The sequence below is a fragment of the Symphalangus syndactylus genome, chromosome 8 (genome assembly GCF_028878055.3).
Source record: "Symphalangus syndactylus isolate Jambi chromosome 8, NHGRI_mSymSyn1-v2.1_pri, whole genome shotgun sequence".
In the NCBI taxonomy this organism is placed as follows: domain Eukaryota; kingdom Metazoa; phylum Chordata; class Mammalia; order Primates; family Hylobatidae; genus Symphalangus; species Symphalangus syndactylus.
This window is the reverse complement of record NC_072430.2, coordinates 39,435,035-39,459,994: the sequence shown is the minus strand read 5'-3', so window position 1 is coordinate 39,459,994 and position 24,960 is coordinate 39,435,035. Positions and strand designations below refer to the sequence as shown.

Genomic DNA, 24,960 nt, shown 5'->3' with positions numbered 1-24,960 from the left:
TTTTTTTTTTTTTTTTTGAGACAGAGTCTCACTTTGTCGCCCAGGTTAGAGTGCAATGGGGTGATCTTGGCTCACTGCAAGCTCCGCCTCCCAGGTTCACGCCATTCTCCTGCCTGTCTCCCAAGTAGCTGGGACTACAGGTGCCTGCCACCACTCCCAGCTAATTTTTTGTATTTTTAGTAGAAACGGGGTTTCACCGTATTAGCCAGGATGGTCTCCATCTCCTGACCTCGTGATCCACCCGTGTTGGCCTCCCAAAGTGCTGGGATTACAGGCGAGAGCCACCGCACCCGGCCTAGTTCTTCTTAACTGTCAATCTCTGACGTTTTCTGCTTTGTCATTTAAGGTGCTTGGTGGCACCTTAAGTACTTCGGAGATAAGACATTTCAACTGTGTGTCATTTATCCAGCCTCACTAGGGAATGAAATGTTCCTCCTGAGTTAATTTTCCAGAAACAAAAGTATAACCCTTTTCAAGGGACCAAAATTTAAAATGTTTTAAATGAACATACTTTGTTACATGTATTATACTTGCCTGGCTAAACAGTCTGAATATTTAATCATTTCACTGGCTCAGGACACCATTGTGAACAGCCACTATTATACAGCATACTGTAATGTCTATAACACATTGTGGGCCAGTCCCCTCATGTTTTGTGCAGACAGCTTTCAATTTTTTTTTTTTTAATCGTGGTTAAAAAACACAGGCTGGGTACGGTGGCTCACATCTGTAATCCCAGCACTTTGACAGGCCAAGGCAGGCAGATCACTTGAGCTCAGGAGTTTGAGACCAGCCTGGGCAACATGTAAGACCTCGTCTCTACAAAACATACAAGAATTAGCCAGGTATGGTGGTGCACACCTGTAGTCCCAGCTGCCCAGGAGGCTGAGGGGGGAGGATTGCTTGAGCCCAGGAGTTTGAAGCTGCAGTGAGCTGTGCTCGTGCCACTGTACTTCAGTCTGAGTGACAGAGCAAGACCCTGTCTCAGGAAAAACACACACACACACACACACACACACACAGAGCATGAACTTTACCATCATAACCATTTTTAAAGTGCACAGTACAGTTGTGTTAATTATATGCACATTGTGGCTAGGCATGGTGGCTGATGCCTGTAATCCCAGCACTTTGGGAGGCCAAGGCGTGTGGATCACTTGAGGTCAGAAGTTTAAGACCAGCCTGGCCAACACGGTGAAACCTCGTCTCTATTAAAAATATAAAAATTAGCCCAGCATGATGGTGTAAACCTGTAGTCTCAGCTACTCAGGAGGCTGAGGCAAGAGAATCTCTTGAACCCAGGAGGTGGAGGTTGTAGTGAGCCGAGATCCACTACTGCACTCCAGCCTGGGCAACAGAGCAAGGCTCGATCTCAAAAAAAAAAAAAAATACATACATATATAGGTATAGATATAGATATAGATAGATAGATACATATAGATATAGTTGTGCAACAGCTCTTTAGAACCTTTCCATCTTGCAAAACTGGAACTCTATATGCTTTTCTTTTTTTTTTGAGACAGTCTCCCTCCACTGCCTGAGCTGGAGTGCAGCGGCACAATCTCAGCTCACTGCAACCTCTACCTCTCACGTTCAAGCAATTCTCTGCCTCAGCCTACTGACTAGCTGGGATCACAGGTGCGTGCCACCACACCCCACGCCCAGCTAATGTTTGTATTTTTAGTAGAGATGAGGTTCTCCATGTTGGCCAGGCTGGTCTCGAACTCCCCACCTCAAGTGATCCGCCCACCTTGGCCTCCCAAAGTGCTGGGATTATAGGCGTGAGCCACCGCACCTAACCTGAAACTCTATACAATTTTTCTCTCTCCCCAGCCGCTGGAAACTACCATTCTACTTTTTGTTCCACTACTTTAGATACCTCATGTAAGTAGAATTATGCAGTATTGTCTTTTTGTACATGGCTAATTTCACTTAGCATAATGTCCTCAAGCTTCATCCATATCAATTTTTGGATTTTTTTTCTATCTTCATGAAAAATGTCATTGGAATTTTGATAAGGATTGCAGTGCATCTGTAGACGGCTTCAGGTAGTATGGACATTTTAAAACGAAGTCTTCCAATCCATAAACATGGGATGTCTTTCCGTTTATTTGTGTCTTCCTTAATTTCTTTTAGCAATGTTTTGTAGTTTTCAGTGTAGAAATCTTTCATGCCCTTGTTAAGTTTATTACTAAGTATGTTATTGTACTGGAGGCTATTATAAATGTGATTTTCATAATTTCTTTTTCAGGTTGTTCATTAGTGTACAGAAATGCAACTAATTTTAGTATGTTGATTTTGTATCCTGCAACTTTGCTGAATTTGTTTACTATTTCTAACAGTTTTTTTCTTAATGGAATCTTAAGGGTTTTCTACATGTAAGATCATGTCAGCCTGGGCACAGTGGCTCATGCCTGCAATCCCAGCACTTTGGGAAGCCATAGTGGGAGGATTGCTTGAAGACAGGAGTTTAAGATTAGTCTGGGCAACACAGCAGGACACTGTCTCTACAAAAAAATTAAAAGTTAGCTGGGTGTGGTGGTGTGCACCTGTAGTCCTCGCTATTCAGGAGGTTGAGGCAGGAGAGTCACTTGAGCCCAGGAGTTCAAGGTTATAGTGAGCTATGCTCATGCCATTGCACTCCAGCCTGGGTGACAGAGCAAGACTTTGTCTCAAAACAAACAAACAAACAAACAAAACATGTCATCTGTGAACAGAGACCATTTCTTGCTTTCCAATTTTGATGTCTTTTGTTTTTCTTGCCTAATTGCTCTGACTAGGACTTCCAGTACTTAAATAGAAGTGGAAAGAGTAGGCATCTTTGCCTTGTTTCTGATCTTAGAGGAAAAGCTTTTAGTTTGTTTTTTTTTTTTTTTTTTTTTTTTTTTGAGATGGAGTCTCACTTTGTCGCCCAGGCTGGAGTGCAGTGGTGTGATCTCGGCTCACTACAACCTCCGCCTCCCGGGTTCACACCATTCTCCTGCCTCAGCCTCCAGAGTAGCTGGGACTACAGGTGCCTGCCACCACACCCAGCTAGCTTTTTATATTTTTAGTAGAGACGAGACCAGGATGGTCTTGATCTCCTGACCTCATGATCCACCTGCCTCAGCCTCCCAAAGTGCTGGGATTACAGGCATGAGCCACCACGCCCGGCAAGCTTTTAGTTTTGTACCATTGAATATGATGTTACCTGTGGGCCTTTCATATATAGCCTTTATTATATTGGGGTAATTTCCTTCTAGTCCTAGTTTGCTGAGTGTTCTTATCATGAAAAGGTGTTGAATTTTGTCAAACACCTTTTCTGCATCAATTAAAATGATCATGTGATTTCTGTTCTTCATTTTGTTGATGTGATGTATTATGTTGATTGATTTTGCATGTTGAATCATTGTTGCATTCCAGAAATAAATCCCACTTGGTCATGGTGTATAATCCTTTCTCTTTTTTTCTGGGACAGAGTCTTGCTTGGTCACCCAGGCTGGAGTGTGGTGGCACAATCACAGCTCACTGCAGCCTTGACCTCCCAGGCTCAGGCAATCCACCCACCTCAACTTCCCAAGTAGCTGGGATTACAGGTGTACACTACCATGCCTAGCTAATGTTTACATTTGTTTGTAGAGACAAAATCTCACCATGTTGTTGCCCAGGCTGGTCTCAAACTCCTGGGCTCAAGTGATTCTCCCACCTCGCCCTCCCAAAGTGTTGGAATTCAATAGGCATGAACCATTGCACTTGCCATATAAATCTTTTAATAGGCTATTGGACTCAGTTTGGCAATATTTTATTGAGGAATTTTGCATCTGTATTCATCATGGGTATTGGTCTGTAGTTCTATTATTTTTGTCTTGTTTTGGTATCAGGGTAATGCTGGCCTCATAAAATGAGTTCAGAAGTGTTCCTTCATCTTCAATTTTTTTGGAAGAGTTTGAGAAGGATTAGTATTCATTCTTCTTTAAATGTTTGGTAAGGCCAGGTATGGTGGCTCATGCCTATAATCCCAGCACTTTGGGAAGCCAAGGCAGGCGGATCATCTGAGGTCATGAGTTCAAAATCACCCTGGCCAATATGGTGAAACCTGGTCTCTATGAAAAATACAAAAATTAGCCAGGCATGGTGGCAGGCGCATGTAATCCCAGCTACTCGGGAGGCCGAGGCAGGAGACGGTGGAGGCTGGAGTGAGCCGAGATCGCGCCACTGCACTCCAGCCTGGGTGAGAGAGCGAGACTCCATTTAAAAATATATAAAAAATAAAAATAAATGTTTGGTAGATTTTTCCAGTCAAGTCATCAGGCCTGGGGCTTTTCTTGGGAGTTTATTATTATTATTATTGAGTCAATCTTACTAGTTATAGTTCTGTTCAGATTTTTTAAATTTCTTCATGATTCAGTCTTTCTAGGTTGTATGTTTCTAGGAGTTTTTCTGTTTCTTTGAAGTTATCCAATTTGTTGGCATATAATTGTTCACAGTAGACTCTTACTCTTAAGATCCTTTTTACTTTGATGGCATCAGTTTGTTTGTTTTTGTAGACAAGGCATTGCTTTGTTTCCCAGGCTGGGATTACAGGCGTGAGCCACCACACCTGGCCTGTGGCATCAGTTTTAATGTTTCCTCTTTCATTTCTGATTTTGTTACTTGATTCTTCTTTCTTCTCTACCAGTTAGTTTAGGAAAGGGCTGTTAGCTCTTATTTTTGTTGACTTTTTTCCCCATTGTTTTTATAGTCTTATTTTATTTCTATTCTAATCTAATTATGTGCTTCCTTTTGCTTACTTTGGGTTTAGTTTGTTCTTTTTGTAGTTCTTTGAAGTATAAAAGGTTAGGTCGTTGATTTGAGTTCTTATTTTTAATGTAGGCATTTACCCCTATAAAGTTTGCTCATAGTACTGCTTTTGTTGCAACCCGTAAGTTTTGGTATGTTGTTTTCATTTTCACTTATTTTCAAATTTTCCTTGTGATTTCCTGTTTGATCCATTGGTTGTTCAAGAGTTGTGTTGACTTCCACATATTTGTGAATTTTCTAGTTTTTCTTCTGCCATTTCTAGTATCATTCTATTATGGTCAAAAAAAGAAAACAAAAAGATGGTTGGTATGATTTGAATCTTCTTAAATTTGTTAGGACTTGTTTTGTGACCTAACGTGATCTATCCTGGAAAATGTTCCATGTGCACTTGAAAAGAACGTGTATTCTGCTGCTGAGTGGAGTGTTATGTACTTTTTTTTAGGTTCTAATTGGTGTATCGTGTTGTTCAAGTCTTCTGTTTCCTTACTAACCTTTTGTCTGGTTGTTCTATCCATTATTGAAAGTTGGGTATTAAAATCTCCTACTATAATTGTATATCTTCAGTTCTGTCAATATTTGCCTCATATATGTGGATGTTCTGATGTTAAGTACATATATAATTGTTGTATCTTCCTGGTGAATTGGTCTTTTCATCATCATGTCATTCTTTGTCTCTCATGACAGTTTTTGACTTAAAGTCTATTTTGTCTGATACAAGTATGACTACTCCTGTTCTTTTTTGGTTACCATTTACGTGGAATTATCTTTCTCTATGCTCTGACTTTCAGCCTATGTGTGTCCTAACATCTAAAGTGAGTCTCTTGAAGACAAGATATATGTTGGATCTTGTTTTTGTTTTTTATCCATTCAGCCACTTGATATCTTTTGATTGATGAGTTTAATCCCTTTACATTTAAAATAATTACTGGTAGGGAAGGACTTATCACTGCCATTTTGTTTTTTTCTCTATGTGTTGCAGTTTTGTTCTCTTCCTCTCTTGCTGCCTTTTGTATTTCACTGATTTTTTTTTGTAATGACATTATTTTCTTTTTGTTGTTGGTATTTTCTTTGTAGTTACCACAGGAAATTGCATAAAAATCATAACAATAGTTGTAACAACCTATTTTAAGATGATAATGTCAATCATATACAAAAACTCTACTTCATCTTCCCCTACCCCTGCTTTTTGTTATTTATCTCATGAATTATATCTTTTGGATATTTTGTATCCATTAGCATGGTTTTATAGTAATAGTTTTTTTTTAGTATTTTTATTTTTGAGACAGGGTCTCACCCTGTGGCCCAGGCTAGAGTGCAGTGGCGTGAACACAGCTCACTTCAGCCTTGATCTCCTGGGCTCAGGTGATCCTCCCACCTCAGCCTCCCAGGTAGCTGGGACTACAGGCACATACCACCATACTTGGCTAATTTTTGTTATTTCTAGTAGAGACAGGGTTTTACCACATTGCCTAGGTTGGTCTCGAACTTCTGGAATCAAGCAATCCGCCTGCCTCAGCCTCCCAAAGTGCTGGATTACAGGAGTAAGCCACTGTGCCAAGCCTGTTTTTAATTTTTATTATTTATTAATATTTATACTTATTGATATTTATAATTTTATTTTATACATTTTATTATTTCTATATTTACATTTTATATACATTTTATTTATCTATTTATGAGACAGGGTCTCACTCTGTCACCCAGGTTAGAGTGCAGTAACATGATCATGGCTCACTGCAGCCTCAACTTTCCAGGCTCAAGTGATCCTCTCACATCAGACTACCAAGTACCTGAGACCACAGGTGTGTGCCACTATGCCCAGCTAATTGTTTTTTTTTTTTTTTTTTGAGAGATGTTGTCTCCCTGTGTTGCCCAGGCTAGTCTCAAACACCTAAGCCCAAGCAATTCTCCTGCCTTGGCCTCCCAAAGTGCTGAGATTACAGGTGTGAGCCATCACACTTGGCCAGCTTTTATCTTTAAGTCGTATACCACAAAATCCTATACCACAATTAAAAATGATTTATGTACCACCCATCACAGTATTATGTATATGGCTATATATTCACCTTTGCCAGAGAGCTTTTTATTTTTATATACTTTTGTGTTGTTGACTAGCATGTTTTCATTTCAACTTAAGGTTTCCCTTCAGCATTAGTTGTAAGGCAGGTCCAGGAGTGATGAGGTTTTTTGTTGTTTATCTGGGAAGCTCTTTCTTTCTCCTTTTTTTTTTTTTTCTTGAGATGGAGTTTTGCTATTGTCACCCAGGCTGAAGTGCAGTGGTGCAATCTCAGCTCACTGCAACCTCTGCCTCCCTGGGTTCAAGCAGTTCTCCTGCCTCAGCCTCCCAAGTATCTGGGATTACAGGTGCCTGCCACCACGCCCAGCTAATTTTTGTATTTTTAGCAGAGACAGGGTTTCACCATGTTGGCCAGGCTGGTCTTGAACTCCTGACCTCAGGTGATCTGCCTGCCTCGGCCTCCCAAAGTGCTGGGGTTACAGATATGAGCCACCATGCCCAGCTTCTCCTTAATTTTTGAAGCACAGGTTTGCAAGAGATAGTATTCTTCGTTGATAGGGTTTTTTTTTCTTTCCCCTTTCAGCACTTTGAATATATCAAGCACTCCTTTCTGGCCTGTAATGTTTCTGCTGAGAGGCCACTGATAGTCTTCTGGGAACTCCCTTGTGTGATAAGTTGCTTTTTCTTTGCAGCTTTCAGTATTCTTTGTCTTTGACTTTTGATGGTTTGATTATAACTTGTCTCTGTGTGGTCCTCTTTGGGTTCATCCAAACTGGAGTCCTCTGAGCTTCTTGAATTTGGATGTCCATTTCCTTCCTCAGATCTTGGATGTTTTTGGCCATTATTTCTTCAAATAAGCTCTTTGTACTTTGCTCTGCCTCTCTTCTCCTTCTGACATTCCCATAAGGCATATATTGACCCACTTGATAGTATCCCGTAAGTCATCTAGATTTTCTTCAATTTTCTTAATTTTCTTTTTGCTCTTCTGATTTCATAATTTCAAATAACTGGTCTTCAAGTTTGCTGATTCTTTCTTCTGTGTGATCAAGTCTAATGTTGAACCACTCTAGTGAGTTGTTTCAATTCAATTATTGTGCTCTTCAGCTCCAAATTTTGGTTCTTAGTTTCTCTTTATGATATTATTTTATGCATGTATTGTTTTCCTGATTTCATCACTTTTTTTTTTCATAGAGACAGGGTCTCACTATGTTGCCCAGGCTGGTCTCAAACTCCTGGGCTCAAATAATCCTCCCACCTCAGCATCCCAAATTGCTGGCCTGTAATCTGTAATCTGTAAAGTGTGCAGCCTAGTTGTTTTTCTGTGTCTTGTAGCTCATTGAGCCTCTTTAAGATTATTACTTTGAATTCTTTGTTAGGTAACTCACAGATCTGTTTCTTTAGGGCTGGTTTCTGCAGTAGTTTGTTCCTATGGTTGAGCAATATTGCCTTTTTATTTTTCGGTGGAATTTGGGCATTCGAAAAAACAGTCAGGCCTCTCCCAATCTTTACAGACTGGCACCATACAGGGGAAGATCTTTCCCAATCAGCCCAGCTAGAGATTCTGGGGCCTGTCATATCTTTCCAGGAATGTGTCTTCGCTGGGCTTGAGTTTGCAATTTCCCAATTAAAGAGTTTTGCCTGTTTCTATTGCAGGGGCTGATAATCTTTTCCTCACTTTAGTATCTATCTGCAGTACTGCAGGTTCTCTGTACTGCAACAAGCCACTGAGTGATCCTTTGTTTTCATCCAAAATATGTTGGTTCCTCATCAGTGCTCCAAGTCATGTGAGACAGAAATCAATCCCTCAGGCAGCCCCCAAAAAGGCAGAACAGTGGACAAACATTCCATTTTTCTTTTTGCCTCCAAAGGAGAAGCCACAAATTAGGCATTTTCTCCTGATCACCTGAGGCTGGCTTGAGGAAAGGGATATCTTAGGTGAACTGCAATAGCTTTTCTTACCCCTGTAAATGCAGCTGTTCTTTGATTTGTACCTCTCCAGGGCACTACAATTTCTTAAGTGCTTGCTGGAGTTTTCATAAAGGCTTTTTGGACCATATATTGTTGTTAAGTTAGTGTCTCGAGGTTACAAAGTCTGGAGCTTCCTATTTCTTCATCTTACTGATACCACTCTGAGACAGATGTCAATTTTTATTGCTATTAGATGTGAGTGCATTCCTTTCCTACGATACGCCCACTCTTTCTAGTTTGCTATTTCAAATCTGCAGACTTGAGAAACCAGATAACTTGGCTTCTTAAGAAGGTTATGACTTATAAACATAAATCGTTTATAAAAACAAAACAGTGTTCATTCAGGGTACAAATTTAAACAACAAAAACAAAACAAAACAAAAAAGAACAGAACTGAGGAACTAAGGATGAAGATTTCAGACCACTATTTCCAGAGGTTCACTTACCGTTGGTGCTGGATGTGTTTCCTTGGCCCAAGATTAACAAAGTCAGACTTCTGAATACATAAGGTATACTTTCATTGCTATACGACAGCCTTATATTTGTTCTGTATTTCTGTAAAAACCAGTGTCTTAAAGCTCTGGATTTGGCTTCTAAGCAACATAAGTCACACTCTATTTAAGCCTTCTCTCCTGGTTGAAAGAACACTTTCTCTTAGTGCCTGATCCTTCCAAATATAAAATGCCACCTGCAAGTTTCATATATTGTTTTCTCACCAGTCATATTGAGTACTACCAATAGGTTTATGCATCCTTATCAGTAAGCTAATCAGTAAATTCACTGAGCAGCCTGCCTCCTTGGACATATGCTGTATCTATAAACATGTTCAATTCAAATCTGGTCCCACCATCCAGGAATTAATCTAACTTAGTTAAAACTAAGAAGTAGAGTGAGGAGGTGACATATGCTCCCAGAGTGACCTGGAGTTGCAGAATTCAGAAGCCTAATTATAGGTACCTGCTTCACACACATTTCCTATTTAAGTGTCTGAAGCCATATTGTAGAAAGATATCAGAATCAAGACTGGACTGAGAGCTTTTCTGCAAATCAATATTCCTGGTTTCAAGGAAGTCACTGGCATAGGGCCTGTGAAGTCCCAGGTAGCCTTCCTGTAAGGGAGCATTCCACTATTACCTCAGCCCCAAAAGAAAGAACTGATTCCATTTGCATTCCTTGCCAATAGATAAGGAATGGCTAGACATTAGCAACTGTGGAGGGCAAGCTGGTGGTCATGATGAGTGAGTGAATGGATGAATAAATGATCATTTAATCAATCCATCCACTAAAAGGTAATCACTACTAATCCATGCTTTATTATGTAACCACAGCCAGGGGACCCTGTTATAGATTTTCCTGTCCTTTTAGACCAGGAGTCATTGACTCTGGGTTGGAAAAGATAGGATGACAATCCACCAGCCAAACTTACCCTCCAATATAAAAAAAAATTTAAGACATTTGAATTCTCAGCAGTGAGATTCTTGTCCATCTTCCTGAATTTGGATACTTGGCTTACCTCAAATTATATAATAGTTTGCAGAAGAAGGTTGCATGGGCACAAGCCTCGATCATCAGTCCCCGAGAACGGCCCTGCAAATACAGCCAGATACGATCTTCCTCTGGAACCCCATACTCAAACTGCAGGGACTCAAGGTCCTGGAGCATGTCCATTTCCAAGCCACTATTTCCTGCAGTGATAGACACTAATCAGTTTGGCTCCTTGTCCTGGTAGGAGAGGGGTCTGTGTAGGAGGTGTGTGTATAATGGTGTGTGTGCCCAGGTCACAAGCACTCATGATGGTGGGCTTCAGCACCTCTCTACTCCCAGATTCTGAACTTGGAATTCACCTCTCTTGAATTCACACTCTAGAGTGTGAGTGTTTGAGGATTCCTAATCACTGGCTGCCCATGAATCCTGGACTCATGAAAAATCTGTACAGAAACCCACAGTATTGTTTCTCCACACAGGTTACAGGCACCATTTTCGGCAGATGAATTTACAACAGCAATTGAATTTTACAGGTATTCTTGGGCCAGGACGTTTTCCCTTCCATTCCCTCCTGCATTTTGGAAATAGGACTGAACACACAGAACCACATTTCAAAGAAATGCTTCCCTTTCACTAAACTCCATACTCCACAGGGTACAAAATGACCCAAACTAAATATCATTGTCCCCTGTCTAGGGCAGGGACATCTAGATTTACAAACTAAACTCAAAGTCATATAAACCCATCTACATATATCTATCACCAAACAGAGAAGATTGGCTCTGCTCCTCAGTACTTCTGATCCTGGAAGGTAAGAACTACATTTCTAAGGAGAATTACCCAAGAAACTTGTGATTATGACTCCTTAACTACCAGATTACAGTCTCTGAGTCTTAAAGGGGCCAGCCCCACTTAGAGGTTTTCCTGAGCTGAATATCAGGACATGAGTTCCTTCCACTGTTTCTAGGAGTACTACCCTAGAGCAGTATGAGACCCTCCTTTTCCCAACAGAAGATTCTGGATTTCTAGGGGTTTTTTTGCAGACTAGAATATCTTACAGATCTTAGCACTACTTGAGTTAGTTTACAACTCCTTCTTTTTGTGTTCAAGAAACCAATAAATTTTTTTCAGGTGAAATCAACATAACATAAAATTAGCCATTTTAAAGTGAACAATTCATCAGTACATTCAGAATGTTGTGCCACCACCGCTATCTTGTTGCAAAATACTTTCATATTCCCAAAAGGAATGCCTACACCCATTAAGCAGTTACTCCCTATCCCTCCCCACCCTCAGCCTCTGGAACCACCAATCTGCTTTCTGTCTGAATGGATTTACCTATTCCAGATATTTTATATAAATGGAATCACACAATATGTGACCTTTTGTGTCTGGCTTCTCTAATCCCTTTTATAGGAAGGCTGTTATATGACAACACCATCTCAAGGAAAGTCTCACCCGGGCATGGTGGCTCACGCCTGTAATCGCAGCACTTTGGGAGGCCAAGGCAGGCAGATCACTTGAGGTCAGGAGTTTGAGACCAGCCTGACTAACATGGTGAAACCCTGTCTCTACTAAAAATACAAAAATTAGCTGGGCATGGTGGCACATGTCTATAATCTCAGCTACTCAGGAGGCTAAGGCAGGAGAATTGCTTGAACCTGGGAGATGGACGTTGGTTGCAGTGAGCCGAGATTGTGCCATTGTACTCCAGCCTGGGTGACAGAGGGAGACTCCATCTCAAAAAAATAAAAAAATAAAATAAAATAAAAGCAAAGCCTCTACACTTGAAATGAGGGGCATGGACATTCTCATCAAACCTAAGAAACATTTCCTTACACCAAAACAGTCAGTAGGTCATCCTAATGTTGCCAAGTAATACTTCCTGCTCCGAAGGAAAAAGAAGCTCAAAACCTAGATTAGCATGACCAATGCAGCATACGAGTTGTACAGACATGAATTCTAGGCCTATCCTTTACTTATGCATTCTCAAAGGTGGGGATCAGTTGTTACTGTTTTGTATTATGTCACCTTGGCTAGGCTGAACTGCAATTTCCAGAATTCCCTTCCCTGTATGTTTCCGGTTAAGGTGGACCACCAGAGATATTTCTATGCAAGATCAGGAGGGTGGAAATGAACAGCAACCAGCCTGTGTTTCAGTGTGCATAATCAGGGGAAGTACTTTTGTAGTTCACACATGTTGTTGTTTATCTGCTGAGTACCTTGTTGGTGAGGGGCAACAGTTGGGCCTGTAACTGCTACATCTTCCCTGGTTCCTCCTTCAGTTGCTCACTTCTGGGCCAGGTGTTTTTCAGTTCCATGACAAAGGCCACTAGCTTTTCCAGCAGCAGGACACCCACCTCATCAAGGTTTGAGGCTGTGAGAACTGACATGGGTCCCAGTCCCTTCTCATGGTTTCGAGCTTGTCCCTGCTCACTCACTTTATAATAATCTTCCCTTCTTCACGGCCTTCCCTATGGATTTCAAGCTCTACCACTGGACATGAAGACAACTACCTTAAACAGACCCTCCAGCTGCCATACTTGAGTGGAAGTACTCAAACAGAAAAGACAGGCTGTACTCCTCAGTACTTCTCATCCAGTTTCTCTAACAGGTCAGAGAAAGGTCAAATTTCTCTAACAAACTGCAGATATAGATTAGATTAGATTAGATAATGTATATATATACCTAGTGGTTCTGCTTCTCTAAATGAACCCTAACCAATATACTAGTTAATAAAGTAACCACTGTTTGTTTGAAGATGAACCAATAATTTTAGTACAGTCTAGCAAATTAAACTCTTGTTTCTTCAATAGCAAGAAGGATGATCAAGAAAGGAACTAAATATGAGGTTACCTGGAATTGCAAAGTGGAGGAGCAAAAGATGGAGTCTGATCCCCTTAAAGCAGAGTTTCTCAACACTGGTGTTACTAACATGTGGGCAGGATAATCCTTTGTTATGGGCTGTTCTGTGGATTGTAGGGCATTTAGTAGCATCCCTGACCTCTACCCACTGGATGCCAGTAGCACGCCTAGTGTGGCAACAGAAAGCAACTTCGAACATTGCCAAATGTCTCTTGAGGGGCAAAACTGCCTCCAGTTGAGAACCATATTGCCTTAAGGCATGGTATGTGCCTCTGTAGGAGCATCTTCTCTTTTCCTTCTATGACTTCACCCACTCCACAGTCACAGGAACACAGAACTCTACAAAATGTTAGCTGGGTGTGGTGGCACACACCTGTAGTCCCAGCTACTCAGGAGGCTGAAGCGGGAAGATTGCATGAGTCTGGGATGTCAAGGCTGCAGTGAGCCATGAGGGTGCTGCTGCACTCCAGCCTGGGTGACAGACCATGTCTATTTAAAAAAACAGGCCGGGTACGGTGGCTCACGCCTGTAATCCCAGCACTTTGGGAGGCCAAGGCAGGCGGATCACCTGAGGTCAGGAGTTTGAGACCAGCCTGGCCAACATGGTGAAACCCTGTCTCTACTAAAAATACAAAAATTAGCTGGGCGTGGTGGCAGGCTCCTGTAATCCCAGCTACTCGGGAGGCTGAGGCAGGAGAATCGTCTGAACCTGGGAGGTGGAGGTTGCAGTGAGCTGAGAGCGCCACTGCACTCCAGCCTGGGCGACAGAGCGAGACAGCATCTCACAAACAAACAAACTCTACAAAATTTTAGATTACCTAATGAATCCAGAGAAAGAAAGGGACTCACCCAGCATCACATAACTAGTTAGTGGTAGAGTTGGAAAAAGTTAGGTCTTGTGTCTCCCAGCACCGTGCTGTTTCTGCTTTGCCATAGCACTGTTACTCTATAACCTGACATGTGCTGACAGGCTGCTGAATGCAGTCACTAAGGAAGACTTGTAATGATCCTAAGATCCTGGGCAATTATTTCATCATTCTGCACAAAACCACCAGGAGCGGAAGAGAAGGCACCAAGGAAGAAATACCTTTATTAGGAGTCTAGGCATGTCAGAAAAACCCAGTTCAGTCACAGAAAAGGAGGCAAATATTGGTACAGAGCAAGAATCCAAGTGCGAAAATAAAACCTCCATCTAAATATCCTAAAAGAAATGCTGCTGAGTTTAGCCCAGGTGAAACTTCTGAAAGCTCCTGGTGAAATGAGATTTTTGCATAAAGAGAGAGCTCTCCAGCACTGCTGCATCTGAACTTCTTATAAAGTGACGGGTCTGGGCTAGCAGTAGAGGAAGAGATAAAGGGGATGTCTCATCACCCAAGCAAAGTCATCTGTGTTCAAGTGAGAGAAGAACCTTAGGCTTTTGGACAGAGTAAACTGGGGCAGCAGAGGGAAAATGGCTGAGGAAACACAACGTCTAGGCCATGTGTGGCATAATGTGGAGGGGTCTGTGCAGTCTGGTGTGAGTGCATCTCCAGCAGGTCTTGGGAAACACTGGCATTCCTTCCTGAGGCCATTTTGGTTCTGTTCTGATTTCATTCAGAGCAGAACTGCCAATGTCCAGCACCAAGTCCTGGATCATAATTAGCTGAGTAGAATGGAGTGGCCACCCTATGACTACTGTACCTCTTCCTTTCTGGAGCAGTCACTTTTCTCAGACCAAGTGAGATCTTACCCAGTAGGGGCCCAATCTAGAAATCACTCCCACCTTCATATGAGCACCAGGTGGAGAGAATCATTCTCATGAGTCAGAGCTTTAGATCTCGATCCTCAGATGATGTTCCTTGGACAGAAGATCAGTCTGAAGTTATCTATGTCAAGAGTAGCTGGCACTGCCTGTGGACAATGGGACCAAGTGATGTGATGCTGCAACTCTCCCAAAGAATAGCTCTCTCTACTTTCACAGGCAGGAGAGGAGGAAATGAGGCAGGTTTCAGGGTAGTCAATGCCACTTAATTCTTCCATCGAATTTGCTGTGGAAAGGAAACAATGAAAGTGTGTGACCGGCTTTCACTTATCCCTACAGCAAGGCAGAGAAAATGCAACAAAACAAGCCTCATAGCTAGATAATGTAAGGAAAAGAAAAAGTAGAATCAGATCAGGAGGTGGGGGATGTTGAGAAATTTTTAAAAATACATGGGGGAGTTCATTTATTCAAAGATGCACTGAACACCTATTTTGTATTTTACAAGCCTAATTTTGGTCATTTGACCCTAAGGTAGGTCCCAAAATACCTGACAGGGAACTAACTTTCATATTAACAAAAAGCTTAGTAATTTCCTGCTGTGAGAGATGAACCAGCTGTGCTCCCCAGATACCTAACATCTATTTCACCCACTTCTTATTTTCAACAGGTAGGTCCCATCCATCCCCATGAGACCATACAGTTTGGATATTCTGAATCTGTAACATGTTTTCATACTTTCAATATTTAGTTTCTCCTACCTGCTAGGTTTAACTATTATCACAGCATTACAGTTAAGTCTTAGCTTGAGGTCCCCAGATTACCCCCCATCATACTGCATCTCAGGAGTAATTTCTGCTATTCAAAGCAGTGCTTTTGATATTGTGGCCAGAGAAGAGCCTTACATCCATGTGGCTTAGCCAACTGCAATCCTTCCAGACCTTGGAAACATACACTTGGTACTATTTTGTGAACTGTCTGTCTCCTGAGCCTGCTGGAGGGGTAAACTGTAGCTGCTCACCGAGCTGCTGAGAAGAGCATCAATCTTCTCCTCCTCTGCTGATCCTTTATCTACCTTACTCCTGTATGCTAGCAACTGTTGACGATCCTTCAGGTCCCGGCAGGTCTGTGCATCAAAACAAACAATACAAACCTCCAATCAGCCTTCTATACAGGTTTCTTTTTGCCCAGGATGGTCTCAAACTCCTGGGCTCAAGCAATCCTCTCTCCTCAGGCTCCTGAGTAGCTGGAACTACTGGTGTGTGCTACTGTGCACGCATGAGGGCTTATTTCTTTTTGTCATTATCACTTTGACCCAAGGCTCAAGGACAGGCTAAGAGGCTATAGTGGGATAACAGTGGGGTCCAATGCCCACAGAACTCCATGTTGGAGAGAAGACTACACAGCTTGTACAGCTTTATTTAGTTCTATGAATTCTCCAAGTACGACAAGTTATAAAAACACAGAGAAAGCAGTCAGAGGGCTGGGAAAATAATACAGGAGTGCTGGTCTCCAAATGAATTCCTGCCAGATTATTCTGTCCATTCAATCAAAACTGGTGGGAGCACCTCAGGATCTTGGACAGAGAATATTATAATCCCCACCCCGCCTCGCCACTGAGGATCTAACGGAGGACTCCCATTTCTTGGGGACTCACATCAATGACGACATCATGGCACTTGAACTTAGTGGCTAAGTTCAACTTTGTGTCCACATCTTCCACCAGATTGACATACTCCTGTAATATCTGTGGGAAGAGGTACTTCCGATTAATGATTCAAAGACCCATAAGGCACAGAGCTCTACAAGGTAGAAAAGAAAGTCCTGAAGAAAGCAAAAGAGTTCAATAGCTAATGTTTCCAATTCCCATCATCAACCACAGGACTAGTTCTGCAATGGGAATGAGGTAATGCTACACAGTACTTCCATGCTGCCTCAGTAAGCAGGAAAGAGCACACTTCTGATCCTAGAGCCAGATACACATGCCAGCAATGACAGTACTCTAGCTGTGATCCAGTGCTCTGCTCATTTCTCCCTGATGTCTTTTCTCCACGAGTTCTCCTTTTCTATCATTTGAACAGTACATCAGTATTCCACTTGGGCTAACACAGTAGATGCTACTCAGAGAGGACAGTTTGGAATTGTTTCTAAAGGGGAGAAAGGGAGAGAATTTCACTCCCTGGCCTTTTTTATCTTGAGGCCTATTGCAGCCATTGTGCTGCCTTTAAGGGAAAACAAGAGCAGATCGGGTCTCCCATCACTGACCAGTAAGAGGCTTAAAGTTAGGTCTCCGAGAATATCCTGCACCCAACTCTCTTTAGGAACCATTACCTGCACAGGGGCATTGTTCTTGTGCAAAATTTCGACAACCCGATGGAAGCCAATGGGTGCTCTCTTCTTGGTATAGCCCAGCCAGTTCTGAAAGAGGAAGATGGGGTAGCGGTAGGTAGGCCAGGCACACTCAACACATTCTAGGTTAGTCTATGTTTTACGATCAGACCAGAATAACATGGTGGGTAGGTGGGGGTGCTGAGGGATACAGAAATAATGAGAAATGAATTTTTCAGAAAAATCAAGGGATCTGAGAGAGTGGAAATGAATCGGGTTTGAAATAACTAGAAATAACTATAGGTCTATAGAAACGAATGCAAGGAAAAGTCGTGAAATACTACTAAATGGGTAAGTAACTTACTTAATATTTGTAGTATGAACTTTTCAATGTAGAAAATAATTCCATCGTCCATATCTTTATAAGTACAGAGGTTTATTTGCAAATTCATGAGGGAAGGTCTGGAAAGCTACCCATTAAACTTTTAACAGTGTTTGCCTTGAGAAAGGGGGTGAGATAGGAGTAGGTAGAAAATGAAAAAGGAACTTCACTCTTTCTATACTTGAATACAGTGTTTGATTTGGACAACAGACACGTATTGCTTTGTTAGTTAATATAACTAATTGAATAATTAACAAATAGGAAAAACAGAAAATTTTCAAGCCCATAATGGAAAAACAGATATTTAAAACGTAAACTAATTCATATGGAACCACCAAAGATAGCGCATAGCCAAAGCAATCTTTGTTTTGTTAAAAGAAAAACAAAATGGAGGCCAGGTGCGGTGGCTCATGTCTGTAATTCCCAGCACTTTTGGAGGCCAAGGTGGGCGGATCACTTGAGGCCAGGAGTTCGAGACCGGCCTGGCCAACATGGTGAAACCCCATCTTTACTAAAAATACAAAAATTAGCCGGGCGCGGTGGCTCACGCTTGTAATCCCGGCACTTTGGGAGGCCGAGGCGGGCGGATCACGAGGTCAGGAGATCGAGACCACGGTGAAACCCCGTCTCTACCAAAAATACAAAAAAATTAGCCGGGCGTGGTGGCGGGCGCCTGTAGTCCCAGCTACTCGGAGAGGCTGAGGCAGGAGAATGGCGTGAACCCGGGAGGCGGAGCTTGCAATGAGCCGAGATCGCGCCACTGCACTCCAGCCTGGGTGACAGAGCAAGACTCTGTCTCAAAAAAAAAAAAAAAAATACAAAAATTAGCCGGGCATGGTGGTGCATGGCTTTAATCCCAGCTACTCGGGAGGCTGAGGCAGGAGATTCGCTGGAACCCTGGAGGCAGAGGTTGCAGTGAGCTGAGATTGTACCACTGCACTCCAGCCTAGGTGACAGAGCAAGACTCTGTCTCAAAAAAAAAAAAAATTAAAAAAAGGGGTAGGGGTAGGAGGCAACATGGCTTCATGATTTCAAATTATATTACAAAGTTATATATAGTAATCAAAACAGTACGGGGCTGGCATAAAAACAAACACATAGACCAATGGAATAGAATAGAGAGCCTAGAAATAAACCCAAGCATATATGGTCAGCTAATTTTCAACAAAAGCACCAAGAGGACCCAATGGGGAAAGGATAGTCTCTTCAATGAGTGGTGCTGGGAAACTGGATTTCCACATGCAAAGAATGAAATTAGACCTTTATCTTACACCATACACAAAAATCAACTCAAAATGGATAATATACCTAAGCATAAGACCTGAAGCCATAAAACTCCTAGAAGAAAACATGGGAAAAAGCTCCTTGACAAGACATTGCCTGGGCAATGATTTTTTGGATATCACACCAAAGGCTCAGGCTACAAAAGCAAAAAATAAATGGGATTACATCGAACTAAAAAGCTGCGCATGGCAAAGGAAACAATCAAAATGAAAGGCAGCCTATGGATTAGAAGAAAATATTTGTAAACCACATATCTGATAAGGGATTAGTATCTAAAACATATAAAGAACTCACACAATAGCAGAAATAAAAATGACCAGATTTAAAAATGGGCAAAAGACCTGAATGGACATTTCTCCAAAGAAGACATGAAAATGGCCAAGAAGTATATGAAAAGGTAATCAATATCACTAAACATCAGGGAAATGCAAATCAAAACTACAATACGATATCACCTCACACCTGTTAAGATGGCTGTTATCAAAAAGACAAATGATGTGTTAGCAAGGGTGTGGGGAAAGGGAACTCCTGTACCCCTGTTGGTGGGAATGTAGATTGGTGTAGCCAATGTGGAAAACTGGCTGCAGTGAGCTACAGTCATGCCACTGCACTTTGGCGTGGGTGACAGAGTGAGACCCTCTCTCAAAAAAATTGAAAATAGAACTACCATATGACCCAGTAATCAATCCTTCTTTTGTGTATATGCCCAAAATAAATGAAATCATCACCTCATGAAGATACTTGCATTTCCACATTCATTGTAACACTATTCATGAGATGTTAACTATTCATGAAATGTAACTATTATAAATTATTGCTGAGAATTGAAATATCTATAACTTACAAAAATAATAAACAATAATTCCCTCCCCCTAAAAAATAGTCAAGATAAGGAAACAACTTAAGTGTCCATTGACAGACAGATGGATATAGAAACTATGGAACTACGGTATATATATACATACATGCTGGAATATTAGCTTTAGAGATCTAATTACAAGATGAGGACTGTAGTTAATAATATTGTACTGTAATCAGGACAATGAGTAGATTTTAGCTGTTTTTGCCGCAAAAAAAATTTGAGATGATAGATACGTTAATTTGCTTCACTGTAGTAACCATTTTACTATCTACATGTATCTCATAACATCTTATTGTATAACAGAAATATATACAATATATAATAACATTTATCTTAAAAAAAGAAGAAAGATAACAAGTGTTGGCAAGGGCATAGAGAAAAGGGACCCCGGTACACTGTTGTCGGTGGGAATGTAAATTAGTGCAGCCATCATGAAAAACAGTGTAGGCATTCCTCAAAAATGTTTAAATAGAACTACCATATGATCCAGCAATCCCACTATTGCATATAAATCCAAAGGAAATGCGATCAGCATCTCACAAAAACATCTACACTCCCATGTTTATTGTGGCATTATTCACAAGAGCCAAGATATGGAAATAACCTAAGTGTCCACTGATGGATGAATGGATAAAGAAATTGTGGTACATATATACAATGGAATATATTCAGAACTTAAAAAATAAGGAGATCCTGACATGTGACAGCATGCATGAACCTGGAGGACATTATCCTAAGTGAAATAAGCCAGACACAGAAAGGAAAATAACCTCATGATCTCACCATGTAGGATCTAAAAAAGTCAAATACACAGAAAGTAGTTTCCAGAGGGGGGAAAACGTAGGTCAAAGGATGCAAAGTTGTAGTTATGCAGGATGAATAAATCTAGAAATCTAATGTACAGCATGAGGACTACAGTTAATAATAGTGTAGTGTATACTGGAAATTTGCTGAGAGTGAATTTTAGAGTCTCTTACCACACTCACAAAAAATGGCTAACTGTGAGATGATGCGTTAATTGGCATGACTGTATAATAATTTCACTATGTATATGTAGATCAAAACATTATGTTGTACCTTAAATATATACAATAAAAATTAATTTAAAAAAGGCAAATCAGTAAAGACATGACAACCAAACTCAATCCAAGGTCTTTGATTGGATCCTGATAGAAAAAAATACAGAAGCAAACCAAAACAAGCTATAAAGAACTAATTTAAATATGGACCATGATTAAATATATATTATTATATTAATGTTAAATTTTTTTAGTGATAATTATATTATGCTTTTTTTTTTTTTTTTTTTTTTGAGACAGGGTTTTGCTCTTGTTGCCCAGGCTGGACTGCAATGGTGCAATCTTGGCTCACTGCAACCTCTGCCTCCTGGGTTCAAGCAATTCTCTCGCCTCAGCCTCCTGAGTAGCTGGGATTACAGGTGCACATCACCACACCCAGATAATTTTTGTATTTTTAGTAGAGACGGGGTTTCACCATGTTGATCAGGCTGGTCTCAAACTTCTGACCTCAGGTGATCCACCTGCCTCGGCCTCCCAAAGTGCTGGGATTATAGACGTGAGCCACCACACCCGGCCCAATATTGTGCTTGTGCAGTATTAAAGGAGAGGTGTTAAGATGTCTACAACTTACTTTCAAATGATTCAGAAAAGACAAACACATAGGTATAGAAAAAGAGAAAGCATACATGGCAAAATTGTTAATAAATTAGTGATGTGGAGAAAGACTATTATACTATTATAGTATATATTTGATTATTATATGAACTATAAAATTCATTCTTTCAATTTTTCTTTAGGTTTGAAATTTTGGAAAATAAAAAGTTGGAGGCAAAATGTAAACTGGTAACTAGAACTTCTAACATGATAGAACCCTTCTGTCTCCCCAGGCCTCAGCAGCACTAAACAGTTCCAGGGCACACACCTTTGTGGTGAATAGGGCATCTACATCATTCCAGGCTCGAAGCTTGGCACGAGCAGCCAGGGCTGTCAGCACATACTGTTTGTCTGGGATCTGGAAAGCAGAGACCAAGAAAAATTAAGGGGAAGTAGAAATACATCAATGGGGGTGCTTGAGAATTTTAGAAAAGACAGACATTAAATATTTTCTGATATTGACTCTGCCCCTTAAAATCAAAAAATTTCTCAGTTCAAGAACTTCTTAATTCCCAAGCCCCAGCACTGCTATAGGCCATTCAGTCTTCTCTCACTTTCCCAAACTCATTCCTTTCCACCTTTAACCTTGAATATCAAAGGACACACTGTACAGGGTTACAAAGCAACATCCACTCCATGTAGTTACCCTGATCACTACTTTCATAACACTGACCAATTTGTATCTACCTTAAATGTCTTCTTCAGGTTGATGGGACTGCTGAATGTCCCCTAGGATGAAAGTGAAAAAGGAACTTTAGTGATATTGACTTTCCCATGTACCACCCAAGCTCTCATTTTCTTTCCCACTACAGAGACTTTCTACATCTTACTCTGTTGCCATTTAAACATAGAAATTAATTTCAGGGAAAAGCTCCATTGGGAATAGTCAGATACCACTATAAGCTGGCTTATCAAGAACTGGATTAATAAGTATGGTGCTTTTTCCCATTTTCTGCTAATCCAAATAAGGGGAAAATGTCTGCCTATTATCGTGGAATCCAAACTTCTTCGAAAAATTTAGAAAGAAAAAAGAGTGGCCGGGCGCGGTGGCTCTCACTTATAATCCCAGCACTTTGGGAGGCTGAGACGGGTGGATCACGAGGTCAGGAGTTCAAGACCAGCCTGGCCAACATGGTGAAATGTCTCTATTAAAAATACAAAAAAAAAAATTAGCAGGGAGTGGTGGTGCACACCTGTAATCCCAGCTACTCAGGAGGCTGAGGCAGGAGAATGGCTTGAACCCGGGAGGCAGAGGTTACAGTGAGCCAAGATCGCACCACTGCACTCCAGCCTGGGCGACAGAGCAAGCCTCCATCTCAGAAAAAAAAAAGTATCCACAGCTACTTGCCACCCTGCTGCTCTTCTCCACACCAGGCTAGTCCATTCGAAATCGTGGACCTTTGAACAGAGACTTCTACAGGTAACAGCACCAGGGACAGAACTTGCTATGCTAGCATGCCAGCTCACTTGAAGCCACAAACCTTACAAACCTCTTTTCCCTCCTGGCCAGATGAGGCCCTCTTACCCCTGGTGAGGGCCAGGAAAGCTTCCAGGTGGATTTCTGAGAACTATACATACCCATTATTAATAGAGTACATAAAAGTACTGGGTTTGAACTATGTTCTTTTTGTGCAATGAGAGTTTGTGGAATCTTCCATATTTTGCCTGTACCTCAGCCTCTGTGTAGTGATAGAAGCAGGAGTAGAAAAGCGTTGTCACTAGTGGCATGTTGAGGATGGAAGCTTTGCGGGGGTGCTTTCGGAAGATCTCAGTCTGTCCTGCTGATTCTAGATGGCGATCATTTGCCTATGGTGGAGTGAGCCCAGTAAAAAAAGAAAAAGAAAACAATGTCCATGGAGTAGAGGCAGGAGAAAAATCTTTTAATACTACAGCAGTTGTGTTTCCCACCCTAGGAGTGAAACAAAGAACAGAAAAAGAAAGAAATTGCCTAGGATATCCCCAGAGTAGTTTAAAATCCATAAAATGATCATGGATCCACGTTGGATGGAAACAAATAGAAGTGGTGATGACATGGGAGATTTGGGATGAAGAAGAAATACTTCCAGGTTAACAGCTGCTAAGAGGAAAAAGGATCCTAAAAACAATGGAGGAAGGGGGCTATTGTGTACAGGCAGAAAATGAAAGGCTTTTAGAAACCAACAAGAAATGACCCACGTGCAGAGCATAAAAATCTCCTAGATGCTGAATGGCACTGAGCCTTGGCACTGAAGCAGAAGATGTAGAGGAGTCTAACCTCAATAATGATCTGACGTTCCAGGAGCGTGTAATGGTCCTGTATGTGTGCAGAATCTTCTGCTGAAAATGGCAAACTGGTAGAGTGCCAGAAGGTTAGTACCTTTCTCTATTCAAACAAGGAAACAAACCCAACTAAACCAAATCGCCAGCCTAAGTATAAGAGGCTCATGGTGCCTCACCATGAGGCTGATCTCAGTTCACCTTTAGAGCGTCCCTTAAAGGAAGAAAGACATAGCATGAATGGCGTGAATTTCATATTAAAGGTTTTGCCGATTCAAGAGGGATCCTGAGAGTCCACAAAACACTTATAATCACTCATAATTTTGCTGATAAATGAATTAGAATCCTCTCATTTTGGGAGTTGGAGTATTTGGTGAATGAGTCACAAAGCTAATGAGTGAGCCTAGGCAACTGCCCATCATCCACATCCCAGTGAAATTCTGTGGCTTGTGCTTAACTTACTGAGGGGACACCTAGATTTGTTAGCCATTTTTTTATGGCAGAGTACAAAAGGTAAAGTAAATTACATGCCATGGTGGTATGTTCATAGATTGGCAAATAGCACAAATGTCAAGGGTCCCATCTTCAACACTGCATTATTTTTTTGTTTGTCTGCTTGTTTTGAGATGGAGTCTCTCTGTGTCACCCAGGCTGGAGTGCAGTGGTGCGATCTTGGCTCACGACAACCTCCACCTCCTGGGTTCAAGCAATTCTCCTGCCTCAGCCTCCAGAGCAGCTGGGACTACAGGCGAATGCTGCCACGCCCAGCTTATCTTTGTATTTTTAGTAGAGAGGGGGTTTCACCATGTTGGCCAGGATGGTCTTGATCTCCTAACCTCGTGATCCACCTGCCTCAACCTCCCAAAGTGCTGGGATTACAGGCGTGAGCCGCCGCGCCTGGCCGCATTATTGTTATACATGAAGATGCCGAGGGACAGTGTCTTGCCAAAAAGTCATGTGGTCAATGGGGAAGGCCAAGAATAGAAGCCAGATTTTAAATGCCCAGTTCACAGATCTATCTTTTAGAAAGTGCTGCATTATTCCCCATACTCTGCTCACTCCAGGAAGAATTCTGAGTTTTAATTACACTATTCCAGGTAAGTTTTAGCCACAGTGAATTTTTAGAAGAGATAAAGAGAGATGCTATAAATTCTAGTTACTTCACTATTTTAACTTGTCTCCTTATTTTCCAGAGGCCATATAACATATCTCAGTATTTCGTAACATTAAATGGATTTCACTGATACAAAAAAATTTCTAAACATGAAGCCAGGAAATCATGTCACATGAGGAATGGTTGAAATAACCATGAGCACTGAACCT

The 24,960-nt window shown here is 41.4% G+C and overlaps 2 protein-coding genes across 15 annotated transcripts in view; both read right to left on the bottom strand.

The window, feature by feature from the left end:
- The window catches only part of NOXRED1 (NADP dependent oxidoreductase domain containing 1), a 35,594-nt gene extending 20,628 nt beyond the window's left edge, over positions 1–14,966 (bottom strand). Inside the window, exons 1-2 of the mRNA XM_055288649.2 lie at positions 14,877–14,966; positions 10,278–10,449 (exon numbers count right to left, since the gene is read on the bottom strand). Of these exons, the coding sequence (XP_055144624.2) occupies positions 10,278–10,449; positions 14,877–14,913 (209 nt within the window). The 5' untranslated portion in view covers positions 14,914–14,966. The remainder of the gene's footprint in view (positions 1–10,277; positions 10,450–14,876) is intronic.
- Positions 14,180–24,960, bottom strand: part of VIPAS39 (VPS33B interacting protein, apical-basolateral polarity regulator, spe-39 homolog) — a 31,912-nt gene continuing 21,131 nt past the window's right edge. For 9 of the 14 annotated variants that reach the window (XM_055288635.2, XM_055288641.2, XM_063644258.1 and 6 more), the window contains 8 exons: positions 23,636–23,711; positions 23,053–23,187; positions 22,069–22,110; positions 21,650–21,739; positions 17,184–17,270; positions 16,510–16,599; positions 15,874–15,978; positions 14,180–15,141 (listed from right to left, as the gene is read on the bottom strand). In XM_055288635.2, coding sequence (XP_055144610.1) covers positions 15,121–15,141; positions 15,874–15,978; positions 16,510–16,599; positions 17,184–17,270; positions 21,650–21,739; positions 22,069–22,110; positions 23,053–23,187; positions 23,636–23,711 — 646 coding nt within the window. In that variant the 3' untranslated portion in view covers positions 14,180–15,120. The remainder of the gene's footprint in view (positions 15,142–15,873; positions 15,979–16,509; positions 16,600–17,183; positions 17,271–21,649; positions 21,740–22,068; positions 22,111–23,052; positions 23,188–23,635; positions 23,712–24,960) is intronic. The other 5 variants (XM_055288639.2, XM_055288638.2, XM_055288636.2 and 2 more) reach the window with 5 other exon arrangements.